The 16,712-nt window shown below is 38.8% G+C and overlaps 1 protein-coding gene across 1 annotated transcript in view; it reads left to right on the top strand.

The window, feature by feature from the left end:
- ITGBL1 (integrin subunit beta like 1) overlaps positions 1-16,712 on the top strand; it is a 212,207-nt gene that overhangs the window by 91,213 nt on the left and 104,282 nt on the right. Inside the window, exons 4-6 of the mRNA XM_072782451.1 lie at positions 3,166-3,288; positions 7,387-7,527; positions 10,410-10,550. Of these exons, the coding sequence (XP_072638552.1) occupies positions 3,166-3,288; positions 7,387-7,527; positions 10,410-10,550 (405 nt within the window). The remainder of the gene's footprint in view (positions 1-3,165; positions 3,289-7,386; positions 7,528-10,409; positions 10,551-16,712) is intronic.

Here is a 16,712-nt window from a genome sequence, read left to right as displayed (position 1 = left end):
CTAGCATAAAGCAGAAGACCAGTTCTAAAGACTGAGCTCACTGGCAACTAAGAGAAGTAGTATGATATAACATGAGCACAGGAGTCTGTCACTTTTGCCTGGGCTTCCATCTGCCATATCTTGGAGCCTCAGTTGTGAATTCTACTTGGTGGATGAGACAGGAAGTCTCTAAGCTGTTGTAAACGTCCCACATTAGCCAGATATGGTTCAGATGTGTGGCTGGGAGTGAGTGAGCCTGTCTGTCACAGTGTCAGTGAGAAGTTGTAGAATTTAGAGGTAGAGTCTGTTCCTTTCCATCTTTCCTGAAAACAGCTCCTGCGTACTCTGCTCTGACGATGTTACACCTCGCTTCCAAACCATGACAGGCCCCTGGTATTCTAACAGATAAATTCTAGAGTCTTTAGCCAACATTCTTGATCCTCTACTCTCTGCCTTCAACTGATCCTTTTCTCCGAACTCAAGCTAAACTCTGCACTGTTCTTTAATTCCACATCCTTATCCCTTAGCTGAGGCTTCTTTCTCAACATTGAAAGCCTTTTCTCCATCTCCACCTGTTGAAATTCGTTCCATATATCAAGTGCCAACTCAAGAACTTGCTCCTTTATTGTGCCTTTCCTCCTTCACAGAGCCAGACTGAGGTTTATACTTTCTATACAGTATTTGTCACAGATCTATTGCAAATGACTTTACATCATCTGGTCTCATGTATGTGTAACAATTATTGATCATCTAAGCTTTTAATTCCTAGTCTGTGATTTACTTAGTTTTAAATTGTATTCATTTTATTATCTCCTATAGCACCTGGTACTTTGCCAACAATATAATAGGCAGCAAGAAAATTTAATGAATAGATGTTTGGATGGTTGTAAGACAGCATGAATAAACGTGAAAATGAAAAAGAAGGGTGATAATTAGAGAAAAAAATGAGATGAGGCAGTACCATGAATTGTAGTTTTCAATTTGACATGAACTTTTATAAATTAAATATTTTGGGGAAAAAAACACACACACACAAGAAAGGGAAAATTAATAAACATAAAATTCATATGAGTATTCTCAAGGAAGAAAAAGAATTAGCTCAAATTCTGCAGAATCACCATTTCTATGTGACTGTGAGAAAAAAAAAAAAAACACAACTCTTTGAAGATAATAGCTAATTGTGAATGACCTGGCTAATAGAATCATGCAGAGGGCATGAAGATAGGACATTATGGGGTCAATATACAGAGAATCTGGAGGAAATGTTTGGGAACATGACTACATGCTTAGTATCTTCATGGGAGGAGATGAAGAACCCAAAGTTTTCTGAAAGCCTATGATGTAACTGCACAAACTGTTTTCAGAAAGATGGCTGGGTGATCTGTTTACCATTGGGCTCTTGTAGCAGCTCAGTGAGGTTGATATTATTTGCAGAGCAGCAACTTGAGAGTTAGAGATGGACATAATGACCTCAAAAATGTATAGCTACTGGCTATACAATGTATAATACTAGCTACTAAAACCTGGATTTGGCTACAAATCCACCTTCGTCTAAAATCCACACCCTTTCTGGGCCATCACATACAAAACTGCCAGTATCCAGGAGCTCAATTCAAACATCAGTATCATCTTTGGATCTTCCCAATCCTTCACCACACTTAGGCAGTCCCTGAGTTATCTGTTCTTTTTCCTGAAAATACCCCTGACAGTCTTTGCTTCCTTCTAGCTCACTGCCATCACCCTGGTCAGCCTCTATCTTCTTTCCTGCAGACAAATGTAATAACCTGTCCTCATATCCACTGCGCTTCATTTCACTTCATTATGCATATGACAACTAGTGTAATCTGGTAAAATGCATATCTGATCACCTGACTCACTGGCTGAAAGTATTTCTATGGCTTCTTGTTATTCTTGTATTAAAGTTGGAAATCTTTAACGTGACCTGTAGGACTTCTGGAAACTGCACCTCAAGGTGCCTTATTAATTTCATGCCACTTTCCACATCATTTTCTATGTTCCAGCTGTCTTTGACTTTTTCTTCTTACTTCCTTTTTTTACCACAGAGCCTTTGCTGGTGTCTCTTGCAGGAAGTGGGCCTCCCCAACATCTCACTTCTCTTGCCTATTATTTTTACTTTGCTCTCAGTATGTCGTTTTGGAGCTACTTCCCCAGGGAAGCTCTGTGTCTGACCATCAGGTTTCAGTTAAATCCCCTGCTAAGCTCTTCTGCAACACTTTGCACTTCTCCATTTATTTTATCACATTGGTTTACTCATATAAAACTCTGAGAGGAAGATTATGGCTGACTTGATCTCCCGCTGTGTTTCCAAAGTCTAGGATGGTATCTGCTGAGTGGTAAGTTTCAGTTTATATCTGCTGGCTTCTATGATGATCAATTAAAAATGGAAAAATGAGTATTCAAAAGGAAGTTCCTTAAATGGATGTTCTGCCTCTCATGATCATTTGAATGCTGTTTTCCTCTCAGTGAAATCCCTCTCAGCAGTTGCAGTCAAATCCTCAACCTTGGCAGAATCTATGGTGTGTGGTTGACCAGGTGACTCCAGTGCCTCTGTGTCACTCTGAGCCACCCTGTGGTTTGGGCGAGGCCCCAGGCTCTATACCTAAGAAAACTTGCTCTGGTCCCACTGTCATAAGGATGTGTGGATTAGTTTAACACCGTGGAGGTGACATTATTAGGAGATTCTAGGTTTTTCATTTATGCATTTGATGAATTCCACAAATATTTATTATATGAATAGTATGCTCAAATATTGTGCAAAGCATTGAATAAATACTGGTGAGGAAGATAAGTAAGGCTACTTCCCTCACAAAGCTTAGAATTTTCTGCTTTAGTTCACTTCAGACCCAGGTGTAATCACAAGATAGTCACTCATCCATTGATCACATAGCCATGTATAAAGTAGCTCTGTACTTAGGGAGGTCAAATTTACATTCATGAAACTATTAGAAGTCAATCATAATAGCTCTGTGCCATAAAATATGATCGCTGTACTATAATCATCAAGAAAGAATGTTGTTATCTATCTCATCCTACCCACAGAATTACAAAATTGGAATAATAAATTGACTTGAATTGTCTCTGGCTCTGAAAGAAATAGATTAAAAATTATCAGTGATCATTTATATGCATTTAACAAATCCTTTTTGCTTTGTTTTCATGGTTTAGGTACATGCCACTGTGGCAGGTGTAAGTGTGATAATCCAGATGGAAATGGCCTCGTTTATGGTAAATTTTGTGAGTGTGACGATAGAGAATGCATAGATGATGAAACAGAAGAAATATGTGGAGGTAGGTACACTAACTGCACAGAAATTAGTAAATAACTTGATTTTCACCTGTTTTATTGTACTTTTGTCTCTGTATACATTTCTACACTAAGTTTACTCATTTAATCTGAATTTATGCTTATTCAGAAAACCCCTTATATAAGACATTTAGGATAGACTAGTACTTTTTAAATGCAAAATCGGACTCTTCCCAGAGAGGAGCCAGGTCATTATGGCAACAGACCAGCTGTGTGATTCCACAGTGATCCTACCAGTACTTCAACTTCCCTGCTTACCACGGCCACTTTGATTTTGTCACTTTTCTCCTGATCTCTCAATTGCATGTGTTAACTTCATTCTATTTCCCTTTCTAAATCAGAAGCCTTTAAATTGTTTCATGTCCTATTGGAGACTTTGAGGCCAAAAAGGTTACTAGCCTACAATCTATCCCTCCCCTTCACATACTTAGATAACATTTTTCATGATCTTTTCTATATTTCTAGGGTATTCCTAACACCATTGCTCAATCCATTTTTCTGTTGAACTATTTATTGCATGTGCCACACTTTCTGGTGCCAAGCATTGCAATAAGTTCTTCACAGACATTGGGTAATGTACCCAGGGTCATTCCGGCAATTGTGGAATTTAGACTCTTGTCTGTCTGAAACCAAAGACTGTGCTGTTGACACCCGCTACTGCCCCCACCCCTTGGAGAATTGTTATTAGTGCCTGAAATTTGGAGCTTCATGAGAAGAACCCCTCCTCATCACCCAGAGTGTCCTTCTCTTCGGCTTACCTATCTGGAGGCCTGTTCCCAGAGTTTATATTTGCAACCGTGGCTAGCACGGGTTAGTAGGAAAGTAGACAGCAGTGAGAACCCCTCCAGTTTAAATAAATGTAAACGTTTCAGCCTGGTTACCTCTGGCTTCATCTCTCCATTAATAAATAATTGTTTATTTCATTTATCTTTGACAGGACTCCAATGCATGGACTCTTATTCTGCATGCAGGGTGGGTGATTTCAGAAGAGTATTTTTCCCTGGCAGGATAAGGGGAAAATGGGACAGGAGAAACCAGAGAGCCATAAAGTGTCACTAACTTAGGACAAGCTGTCCCTCTGTCTACAAAAGCAAATTGCAGCTTCAATTCTTGTGGTCATCCAGACCCTTGTATTTTAGGTCTGCTTCGTTACCTCTGGTTTCCTTGTGCAATCCACCAAGATAAAACAGACAAACACAAACATTTACGTTTTTCAAAGCAATGACCTAAGCTAGAGGCTACTCAGACAATTCTGTTAATGGGCTTAATACAGAATAATCAGAACAATTAGATAAATCCACCCACAAATACTATGTTTCCTCCTGATATTATCCTCCTGATATTTCATTTCCAGTAATTATGGATCAAAAAAGAATCAGGAACATGCTTGGGCTAGTGTGTTCCGATGCATACCACCAATGCAAAGTCTATTTGCGTGTGTAAATATAACCATTTAACTCAAAGCAATACAACAGGAAATGTTTGACTCCCAACCTTGTCACTAGTACCATTTCCATTTGTTTGAGGCTTAAGCAATTTCATGGTGCAAAATCTCTGAACCACAGACACCAGCAGTCCAGTAAATATCCTCTGGGGGTGACTTTGACTGGGATTGTCACTCTTTCTACATGTCATTTGTGTGAAACCAGTCTGTTGAGAGGTGATTCTGCAGCCCATCAGTGAAACTATTTATTTATTTATTTTTAAATATTTTATTATTTATTCATGACACACACACACACACACACACACAGAGAAAGAGAGAGAGAGGCAGAGACATAGGCAAAGAGAGAAGCAGGCTTATGCAGGGTGCCCGATGTGGGACTCGATCCTGGGTCTCCAGGATCACGCCTTGAGCTGAAGGCAGACCCTCAACTAAAAGGAGATTTTCTTTCTCCATCAGTTTACACAAAGCAAAGAATTATATTTATTGTCTGGAATGTATATTTTATCTCAATTATCCAGATGTGGCTTGTTAACATTATTTTCATTTGGGTTGTGAGGATATCTGCTTAATTTTTCATACCTACAAACAAATGTATTTTTACGTGATTTTTCTTTCCTTTTTTTTTTTTTTTTAAAAAAAGATTTTATTTATTTGTTCATCAGAGAGAGAGAGAGAGAGAGAGAGAGAAACACAGGCAGAGGGAGAAGCAGGCTCCATGCAGGGAGCCCAACACAGGACTTGATCCCGGGTCCCCAGGATCATGCCCTGGGCTGGAGGCAGTGCTAAACCACTGAGCCACCAGGGTTGCCCTGATTCTTCTTTCCTTATTTGCCTGTATCTCAATGATTTTTTAGTAAAACCCTATTTCAATTCTGAATTTTATAAATATACAAGGAAATTGGATGCGAAGAATGTAGATTTGGGATTATTTAATGTGGTAATCCTTATGTATGTAGCACCTTACATAAATTTCCTAAAATTACAGGGAAATAAATTCTAGTTTAAGAAGTTTATCAAATCTTTAAAAAAACCAGACTTCTAGAAAAGCTTTTAGTACGCAGTTGTCTTACTATTTTCCAGTGTAAGTTCCTGAGGAGATAGCACTGGGATGTGATATTTTGTGTGGGTACATGAGAGATATTTTTGAGTTCATAAATAACATGTATAGCTTTTATATTTTATCACTGGTGAAATCATTGATGGTCCTTACATTTGCCTAAGTGAACGAATTAAAATGAAAATTTGTTGTATAGATGATCATTGACTTTTAGGTTAATAGGAAGTTTTCCATAGAAATTCAAATTACAGTTCATTTAGATAGAGAACTTGGCATCCTGTGTTTAGGTCCCTGCCTCTTCTTATATTGCATTCTAGCTCTCTCTCTCTCTCTCTCTCTCTCATTCTCTCCCTTTATCTCTCTGATGTATGTTTGCATTTCCTCATCTCATGGATGAGACTAGCAAAAGAGACCAGAATCTTCTATCTTATTTCCCCCTTCTTGTGTGATTCCAAAGGCCCTACTGATACTCCTGCAATGAGCCAGAAATGCCTTAATGTTTAGAAAGAAAGATGGCCTGACGATCAGTTTCCCATGGGCCCTCTGCGATTATGGCTGCAGGAGAAGAGAGAGGGAAGAACAAAGACTTTAGCTGTAGACTCTGATAAAACATACATTTCTATGACACAAAAAGAATAGACTCAGCAAAATTCAGCATGAACCTCATCTTTACAAGAACAAACACGTTCATGGATGGGTGGCATAACTACAGAAAGGGAGGACCTAAGAAGTGACTTGAGGTTAATAGAATTTCACTTTCTGGGAACTTGTAGGATTGCTAGGTATGGATGTAGTAAGTGAGGATATGACAGTTCATTAGGGGTTGCTTGGAAGTAGGTACAAATGAACAGGGTAAATTTTAATAGGAGGCAGGAGCCAAAGGGAGTGTGGTGACATCAGAACACAAAATGATGGGACGTCCTTACCTATCATTTCTGTCCCATTGACAAATAGGAGAGGAATTTAATTGTGAGGTCAAGGGTCAATGGTATTTTATTGGCTTAAAGGAGTAATAAACACTGATTTAGCCGAAAAACTCTTTTCCACGTGGCAGAACACAACAGCATGTGGGAAACGGTTGAATGGAAAGATGAAATATTTCCTCCAGTTTCAGAAATGGTTCAGTCATTAATAATGGGCATCCAAGTAAATGTCTATCACTGGTTTTTCAGTGGTTGATTTCAAATGAAATACTTGGATGACCAGTTCCAGAAATGCCCTTAGAATGAATACTTACATATGTTTGACTTTGATGCGTACTTTTGAGATCAGAAGGTAGTAGACAAGCTTTCATAGTCTTTCATGTCCTTTTTTGAAATTTCTTTCATTTTAATGAGTTATTTGGTGAGGACAAGTTAGAGGACACTTTGGCTTGCTTTGTATGTGTAATTATGTAGGTATATGTGCAAATATGATGTTTTAGGGGCAAATGTGTAACTTCATTATTTTAAGCAAAGACCATAGAGCAGGTACATTGTATTTCAAAAGGCAAAAATGATCACCAAGAGGTAGAAAGTTAATTTTGCTTTTAAAAGTTGCATTTTTTTCCTCACTCTATAAAATTCATTTTGGGTAAAGGCCATGGAAAGTGTTACTGTGGAAACTGTTACTGCGGGTCTGGTTGGCATGGAGATAAATGTGAATTCCAGTGTGATATCACCCCCTGGGAGAGCAAGCGAAGATGCACGTCTCCAGATGGCAAAATCTGCAGTAATAGAGGTGTGTCATTCAATCACATTACTACGGATTGGGGGAGGGAACAAAGCTCTTAATTGTTAACACCTCTTTTCTCTGGATTTCCTTTGGGGTGGGAGGAAATTATCTTTCATGGTGTTTGACTTTGATGTGAGTCCCCATTTGCCACACCAATAATCTTCTTTTTTTAATTTTTTCTTGAGTAACAAAGCAGAAATATAAAAAAGTTACTGTATAGTTCTTTAAGCTTCACTGACCAAGTAGTTAATGTAGGGACTGTAATTTCTTTGGCGGCCATCCAGAAATAGCATGGGGCAGCTAAAAGGCGATTCTTGTAGATACTTTTTTTAAACATCTCTTGACTAACAGAACCATTTCCAGCATGAGCATCTAATTATCTAGAGAGTATTCAAGAAACTCTCTTATCTTAATTATGAGTAAATTGAAGGCTTGGTTGTTATTCAGAATTGATCTGGAGTTGCTTTACTTTTATTTACAGTAATAAAAATGATATTGAACAGATACAGAAACCACATGTCAGGTAGCCATCAAAAATTTAGGCTGACCTCTGACATGAATGTTAAGAATATATTAGTGTTACCAAAATGTAATGTAAAGTGAGTTAATTGTTGATATCAAATCAAATCAGTTGTAAACACATTTTAAAAAGTCCTTGAAAATACTTATCTTTTTTCCCCTTATTAGCTGTTCTGGTAAATAAAAGAGGGCTGTGTGAGACTGTTCTTTGCCAACCTGATGACATAAATAAGTGACCGTTTTTCCTTCTATAAAATTATAAAAATCTAGGAAGTTGGAAAACTATATATTTTTTTCATTTCTGTAAATGAATGGTGCTTTTGAATAGGTAACACCTACATGGAGAACCTTAACACATAACCAATTTTATCTTTAGAAAAAAAAAAGATGTTATTTATTTATTCATGAGAGGCAGAGAGAGAGAGAGAGAGAGAGAGAGAGGCAGAGACACAGGCAGAGGGAGAAGCAGGCTCCATGCAGGGATCCTGATGTGGGACTCGATCCAGGGTCTCCAGGATCAGGCCCTGGGCTGAAGGCGGCACTAAATTGCTGGGCCACCAGGGCTGCCCAGATTTTATATTTTTACAAATTGGCATTAAAATATTGATACAGAAGTAAAATGGGTCATATTTCCGCACATAGGGAAAGGAAAGCAAAAGGCCTGACTTTGGAGCAAAAATAATAAAGAGACAAAAAATCATAAAGAAAAGTCTTTTTAATGTATGCAGAATTGGTCTGACTATACATCATACCAATTCGTGTTATGTTTTCTTTTACTATATAAGGATATATTGTGCCTGAGGCCTTTATCTTAATATAATAGGGTGAGTAGTCACCATGAGGATGTCAGCGCCTGCAGCTTGTGCTGTGTTCCCATGGGGAGTAACCATATAGGTGTTGCAAAAGAGAGAGGAGAAAAGTGGAAAAGGTTGGACCATGGCATACACAGGGCCGTGGTGCAGGGCCAGGTTCTGCAGCAGGTGGGCTCTGAGACTGGTGTCCTTCAGAAACACACACTACGTGCCCCCTCTCTGCAGTTTTGCCTCCTACCTCCCCTTTCCCATGAACTGTCCAATGTGGAGATCTGCCAACAGCCAAACAAGAAGCAGCCTGCCCAAATAAGGCTGGGTAGTAGTGAGACTCAGGGGTTCCTGGAGATGAGCTGGGGGTAGTACTGCCAGGAGTCCTTTTTTCTCAAAAGGTACTGGCCATGTCTCCCTTAATACTCTTCCCCATCATTGCTTCCTGGGCAGGAAAGAGGCCCCAATCCCTGCACAAACCTACCTCATCTTTGTTAGCATATCTCCAAGGCCAAAACACCTGTTATAGACACAGCTAATCAGGGGTGGGATATATGTCTTGCAGTGCCATGGTTTTATTCTGGACTCACTTTAGCATATACCCATCCTCATCCCTGCTCCTGCATCAATTATTCTATATGAGAGCCACATGTATTCAATGTTTAAAATACAGATAAGGGTGTTTTAAAATACATTTTAAACATCCAGGTATAACAACACTTTACATTTTTGTACCTGACCCTACAGCCTTTCATTGCTTTCTTTTTGTTGAATAGATAGCAAGTTTCTTGAGGGCAAGGATTCTAACTCATGTTCATTGTTTTGATATTATTTTATTTTATTTTATTTTATTTTTTATTTATTTTATTTTATTTATTTTATTTTTTTAAATAATAAATTTATTTTTTATTGGTGTTCAATTTGCCAACATACAGAATAACACCCAGTGCTCATCCCGTCAAGGGCCCCCGTCAGTGCCTGTCACCCATTCACTCCCACCCCCCGCCCTCCTCCCCTTCCACCACCCTAGTTCGTTTCCCAGAGTTAGGAGTCTTTATGTTCTGTCTCCCTTTCTGATATTTCCCACACATTTCTTCTCCCTTCCCTTCTATTCCCTTTCACTATTATTTATATTCCCCAAATGAATGAGACCATATAATGTTTGTCCTTCTCTGATTGACTTACTTCACTCAGCATAATACCCTCCAGTTCCATCCACGTTGAAGCAAATGGTGGGTATTTGTCATTTCTAATGGCTGAGTAATATTCCATTGTATACATAAACCACATCTTCTTTATCTATTCTGTTTTAATATTATTTTAGAGAGAAATCAGTACTGTGCTAAAGACACATCCCACACAATTATAGACAGAGATACAGACTTTTGTTTATTAAAAAATATCTACTGTCCACTTTAGATGGTATTTTTCCTTGATAGAATTTTTTCTCTAATATATGTATTTCCTAAATATACAGTAAACAAAGATTTTAAAAAGCAATATGTCAGATGCTTTCTTCCATGATTTTTCTTCACTAAAACCATATACAATTTTTTTTTTCCCATCCAGGGACTTGTGTGTGTGGTGAGTGTTCTTGCCACGATGTTGACCCAACTGGAGACTGGGGAGATATCCACGGGGACACCTGTGAATGTGACGAGAGGGACTGTAGGGCTGTCTATGACAGATACTCCGATGACTTCTGTTCAGGTACGTTGTTCTCCTCATTCTTGTTTTTAAGTAAAAAGGAAAAAATTTGTTTCCCTATTTTCAAACTTCATTCTGATTCTCACAGAAACTGTAAGAGAACTGAGTCTGTGGAGTGGCCTGGGTGACTCAATCTGTTAAGCGTATGATTCTTGACTCAGGTCGTAATCTCGGGGTAGTGAGATCAAGTCCAGTGTCAGGCCCTGTGCTGGGCGTGGACCTTGCTTGGGATTCTGTTTCTCTCTCTCTCTGCCCCTAATCCCCTGCTCATGTTCTCTCTCTCTCACGCAAAACAAAACAAAACAAAAACAAAACATGAACAGATGAATGAATGAACTGAATATGTGCATTGGAAAGCATTTGATTGTCACAGAGCTCCTGTGAGTACCTTGGAAAACCTTCAGAGAAGTTACACATTGGGTGAAGATGAGAGATGAAAGGACTTTCTTAAAACTAGTCTAACTCCTCACCAAAGAGAACCACCTCCTCCAGGTATCTGTTGCTCATCTCTGAGCATACAAACCCAGCAGACTGGATGACAGTGTCCATGATGGGGACCATCCGAACAGCTGTGCTCATATATTACAGAACTTCATATAATACAGTTCTTGTGGATATTTTCATGCATGAATTCCTTGACATAATTTATATACTCAAGTTATTCTGCAGATTAGTGTAGGATTAAATACCAATAAGTGGGGACGCCTGGGTGGCTCAGTGGTTGAGCACTTGCCTTTGGCTCAGGGTGTGATCCCAGGACCCTGAGATCAAGTCTCACACTGGGCTTCACACAGGGAGCCTGCTTCTCCCTCTGCCTGTGTCTCTCTGCCTCTCTCTCTCTCTCTCTCTCTCTCTGTATCTCTCATGAATAAATAAATAAAATTTTGAAAAAAAAATACCAATAAGTGGATTCAAAAATTTTATCTCATAAACATTTATAGAGCAGATACCAGGGTACCCTGTTTGCCAGAGTCTGGACAGTGTCTGGGCTACTGGTTCCAGCAGTGCAGGAGGGAAACATGATCTTTGACTTTAGGGAGCTTGCAATTTTAGGAGCAAAGGAAAAGCACACCTTGCCAGAAATTCTCAAGGCACAAAGAGAAAAAGAAGATAGTCAAATTGACCTGAAAAAGTGTCAGTGAGCAAAAAATGGAGTTACAGATTTTCAGTACGGTTATATTTGACAATCCAGGAATTAGAAACATATACATATACATCTTTTTGAACTTGACTGCTTAATTGGTGTGCAAGTAGATAGGAAACTCCACTGTCTCCTGCAGGTTTGCCGACAAAGGGAGATGAAAGAGCTGCCCTATTTAATCATGATTATGCAGCTGCAGAAGCTTCTCTGGCCCTGCTGAGGAGAGCCTGCTGCTAGAACTTCCCACAGCAGAAGGGCTTCCCTCTTCTGATTATCCCTCATGCTCAGGAGAATTTCCTAAATGTTTTGTGAACACCATTCTCTTGAGGGGAGGCCCTTTTCACATTTTTCTGTTATTCATTATATATGAGCGTTCTTTATTAACACCATTATCTACTCAGTGGAAATGTGACAGCCAGCAAATCTTGAGTAGCTCTCTATGCCAGACACTGTGATAAGCACTTTCCAGATTGTGGCATTTACTTTTTGTAGAAGTCTATGAGGTAGGGAATATATTCCTGCTTGTTTTACAAACAGGGGTACTGAGGTTCAGGAAAGCTCCATAACCTGCTGAAGGTCTCACAGCTAAGAGACAGAATGAAAATGTTAAGAAGGTCTATGAATCTCAAGAAATGTAAAGGTTCTTTCTTTACTGAAAAAAATGTTTGTTTAAACTTCAATTTAATATGACAAATATTTATCAAGAGCTAACTGTGCTAGAGGCACTATATAAGATATTAGGGTATAAAGATACAAAAATTCATAGGGATGCCTGGGTGGCTTAGTGGTTGAGCGTCTGTCTTTGGCTCAGGGTGCGATTCTGGCGCCCCGGGATCGAGTCCCACATCAGGCTCCCCGCGAAGAGCCTGCCTCTTCCTCTGCCTATGTCTCTGCGCCTCTTTCTCTGTCATGAATAAATAAAATCTTAAAAAAAAAAAAAAAAACTAAATACAGAAACTTGCAGGTTCTACCCTCAGAAAATTCAGTTTAGTGGGCAGCCTCGGTAGCTCAGTGGTTTAGCGCCACCTTCAGCCCAGGGCCTGATCCTGGAGACCCGGGATCGAGTCCCACATCCGGCTCCCTGCATGGAGCCTGCTTCTCCCTCTGCCTGTGTCTCTGCCTCTCTCTCTCTCTCTCTCTGTGTGTGTCTCTCATAAATAAATAAAATCTTTTTTTAAAAAAGAAAATTCAGTTTAGCAAAACAAAACACAAAAAACAAACAAAAAACCACCCCAAAACCAAAACAAAACAACAGTGACAGTACTGCCACATGAACATGAAATTTTCATATACTGTGGTATGGGAGAGTTGCATAGTCTCATTGGTTGCTCATCTGGCCATGATGCTGGGGAAATAGCAGTGAACACAACAGATCAAATCCTTCCTCTCATGGAGTTTACATCATATGGGGCTAGAGAGGCAACAAACAAACTGAATAGACTCTGTAAGGAATGTTAGGTGTGGGCTTCTTTGACATTTTACTTAGGTGATGAGGTTCTTCACAGAGGCAACATATGGCTAATGCATTGCTGATGTTTTCAAACACCATGTACATAGTCTACCCCTACCCAACCTAGAAGGTAGGCTTGCAGATACAAAGAGATGAGAAACATGTCCTAGGCAAAGAGAATAGAAGTGAAGTATGTGACCTGTGCAGGGGACTAGAATCAGTTTAGTTATCACCAGAATGCACAAGTGACAAAAGGTAAAACTGGCGAGAAACAACTGGAGATCTTTTTACCTTGTTGCAGAACTGGACTCTATTCTAAGGGTAATGGGGCGCTAATGATGGTTTTAGGCAGCGAAGTGGTACACTCACAGGTCTCCAGTCTGGTTGTTTGGGTAAATGTGTGCCATTTACTGAAATGGGGAATATAGAAAGAAGTTGTCCAATTCATTTCTAGACACACTGGGCCTAAAGAACCAATGGCAAAACAAAGTTGATATATTTTTTTTCAACCTACTGAATATATGAGTGTGAAGGGTCAGAGTTGAACATGAGAAGTTAGAGCCTTAGAGTAAGTAATTGAAACTCTATTAGAGTTCAGGAAATGTCATTTAATAATGCCATTTTAAAGTTGTTTGTGAGGTAAAACATGAATTCATACAATTTTAAGTGGGAAATGAAAGGAGATAATCAGGCTATATATAAAAATTAAAAGTTTGTGACTTTCTGATATAACTTTTTTCTGTTTTTTAATTAATTAATTAGTTAATTAATTAATTCATTTTTACATAGGGTATGTTCTTCCTTGATAAACTCTTGGTTTTGGTGTGGGGTTGAAAAATTCAGAATAGCTACAAAATAGTGACCACTCTGGGTCTTGTGTGCTATACTGTCTCACTGTGAGAGAGAGAGGTCATGGGTGAAGATGGGCAATGAAGATTCAGTTGACACTTCAGTTATTTCATAAGATCACAATTCCTACTGCATGTCATTTAGGCTCAGAGTTACCATTATAGGTTGGGCAGGTGAAGGTCATCAGGAGGCTTCTTTGGAATCTGAAATTCTCCATTTCATCTCTTCCTTCTGCCCTATTTTCCAATTTCTCATATTTTCTGTCCATCCCTATCCTAGAAGATTTCAGGGAAAGTGAAGCAGTTGGGCAGTTATGGCTGTGGTTGGTCAGGTTTATTGTAGGAGTTGCTTAGGAAAGAAAGAATAGTTTAACTCTACATGTGGTCTCCATGCTGTGGGGGTGGACCCATGGCTGTGGGGAGAAGGGATGGGGCAAGAGGCTGTGGTTCAGACAACAAGACATCCAGTCTGTAATTGCGATCTTATCCCTTTGTGGCAGTGAGTGGTGTATGGCCAATGTTCCCAAGCCTGCCTCCCACACTTAAAAGGAGGAATTTAGGGAAGAAGAAACTCATTTTAACAGAGACTCCACTCTTTTAGTCCATTTCACACACCTCATTCCAACTTATGTTCACCCTAACTCGGGGGGAGACATTATTACCTGCATTTTAATAGGGGAAGAAACTTCAGGTTCAGAAAAATGAAGTAACTTGACATAGTTCACGTGGGCATTAAGTGTCGTCTGGAAACACATACAGCACCTAAGTACTCATGTAATTGAATCTCCAAGTGATACAAACAAACTTCTTCAATTTTATTTTACTTTGGTAAGGAAGAACTGTCTTCTGGATGCTCAAAATTCTTATAAGCCCGAGCTTCTCTGAATGATGTTATGATCTGGGGCAGGCACCCATTACCCATCTCCAGCATTTTTTCATTCTCAGTAAATCTGTCAAATTCTACACTTTCTGTTTAGTGAATTATCGGTTTTCACAATTTTCCTAATTGCCCATCTGAGTTGCACCATAGTAAGGATGCCAGCAGCTGACTCTTGGGGATGTTAGCGCCTCTGTGTTGGGAGACAGAGGTAACCCAACTATGGCAGTATTCTCTAGTGATTTATGCAAGGCTGGGATATAAGAAGGCTCAGATAAAATGCAGCTTTATTTTTAGCTCCTATTCTTGCCATCCTCAAGGTGTTTGTCTTATTTGAGTCCCAGGGAAATCTCCCGGTGGGTTGGTTGAAGTTGCTCTTTTAATTGACAGTCTTATTGTATTCATTCATTCCTACCGAGTTAATTTATCTATTCAATAATGCGTTGAAATATAAACATTTTGTGCCTACTACATTGTAAATTCAGAGAAGACAAGTATTTTAAAACCTGCTCTCTGTTCTTAAATGTTTTATTTATTTTTTCTTTCACTCCTATTTGTTGTTATCATTCATATAGTATGTGTGTGTATGTAAGTATCAATTAATTTGTATAGATATAATTAATGTGTACACTCAGATACACACACATACACGACACCTCAGAGACATTAACTATTGGAGTGTAACTAAAATGACCAGGGCATGACCAGCCATCCTGAAGTGTACCAACTGTTCTCTGTGTTACTGCAGTTCTGTGAGCTGCTCCACTGAGTTTACCTCCTGATTCTGAAATAACTTTTATTCCCAATGACTGCTTACACTCTGGTCTATTTCCCCAAATACCGTAATTGCTAAAATATGCCACAGTGTGACCTTAAACTCAATTTTTCAATTTTGCCTGCCTATCAAAATGATGAAAATAGAAGGTTAGTCCTGGCTTAGCTTTCCTTTTATTTGGAAAATGGAATCATTTGATAGAACTCTATTGTGTGGGGAAATTTATCATTGTGGATTACCAAAGCATTATGGAAAAAAACTGAAAGACATGATTAAGTATATTCAGTTTGCATTGCCTTGAAAGAAAATTCAAATACATTAAATGGACTTGTTTTTTTAAATAACAAGTACTAGTTAGAACTAATTTATTCCCCCCAAACTTTTCCTATCAGTGGTCTTCATATTCCTTTGTAAGAAGCTAATTGCAAAAGTCAGATTCCAGTTCATGAGTGGTTTTGATCATTTTAAAAGAAAGAAATATCTTCTACAGCAGAAGAATGTTTGTCTGGAATGGATGCCACTACATTTGTCCTGGACTGATATTTCTGAGATGACTTCACTCAAAAGAGCACAATGATTAAAAAAATAAATAAGTTTTGGTGTCAACACCATCTCCTACATGTCCAGCATGGCAATCATACCAACTGCCCGCACATGTGTATGGATTAGGCTGCGATCCCATTACAGTGGACACCATGTTGTTCTTCCATTGCTCTGTGTGTGTGTGTGTGTGTGTGTTTTATTCAGGTCATAGGTTTCTGAAAGCCATTCTCTAATGTATGTTCTTTACATGTTTCATAGCAGGGATAAAAAATATTCTGTATTTGTTGATCCTCTGCCTACAGATTTTAAAGTAACACTTGTAAAAAAAATAAAAATAAATAAATAAAGTAACACTTGTTAGAAGCAATAAAATTAATTCCTGGAGGCCAAATCTATCTATCTATCTATCTATCTATCTATCTATCTATCTATCTATCTACTATTTGACAAGCTAGCACGGAAGTATGACATTTCAGTGTGGTAATAAAATTCACTTCTTCTAATTATGTCATCTTAAAGATAAAATGAAAT

The sequence above is a fragment of the Canis lupus genome, chromosome 17 (genome assembly GCF_048164855.1).
Source record: "Canis lupus baileyi chromosome 17, mCanLup2.hap1, whole genome shotgun sequence".
NCBI lineage: Eukaryota > Metazoa > Chordata > Mammalia > Carnivora > Canidae > Canis > Canis lupus.
The sequence above is the reverse complement of the archived record's forward strand: the minus strand, read 5'-3'. Positions and strand labels throughout refer to the sequence as shown.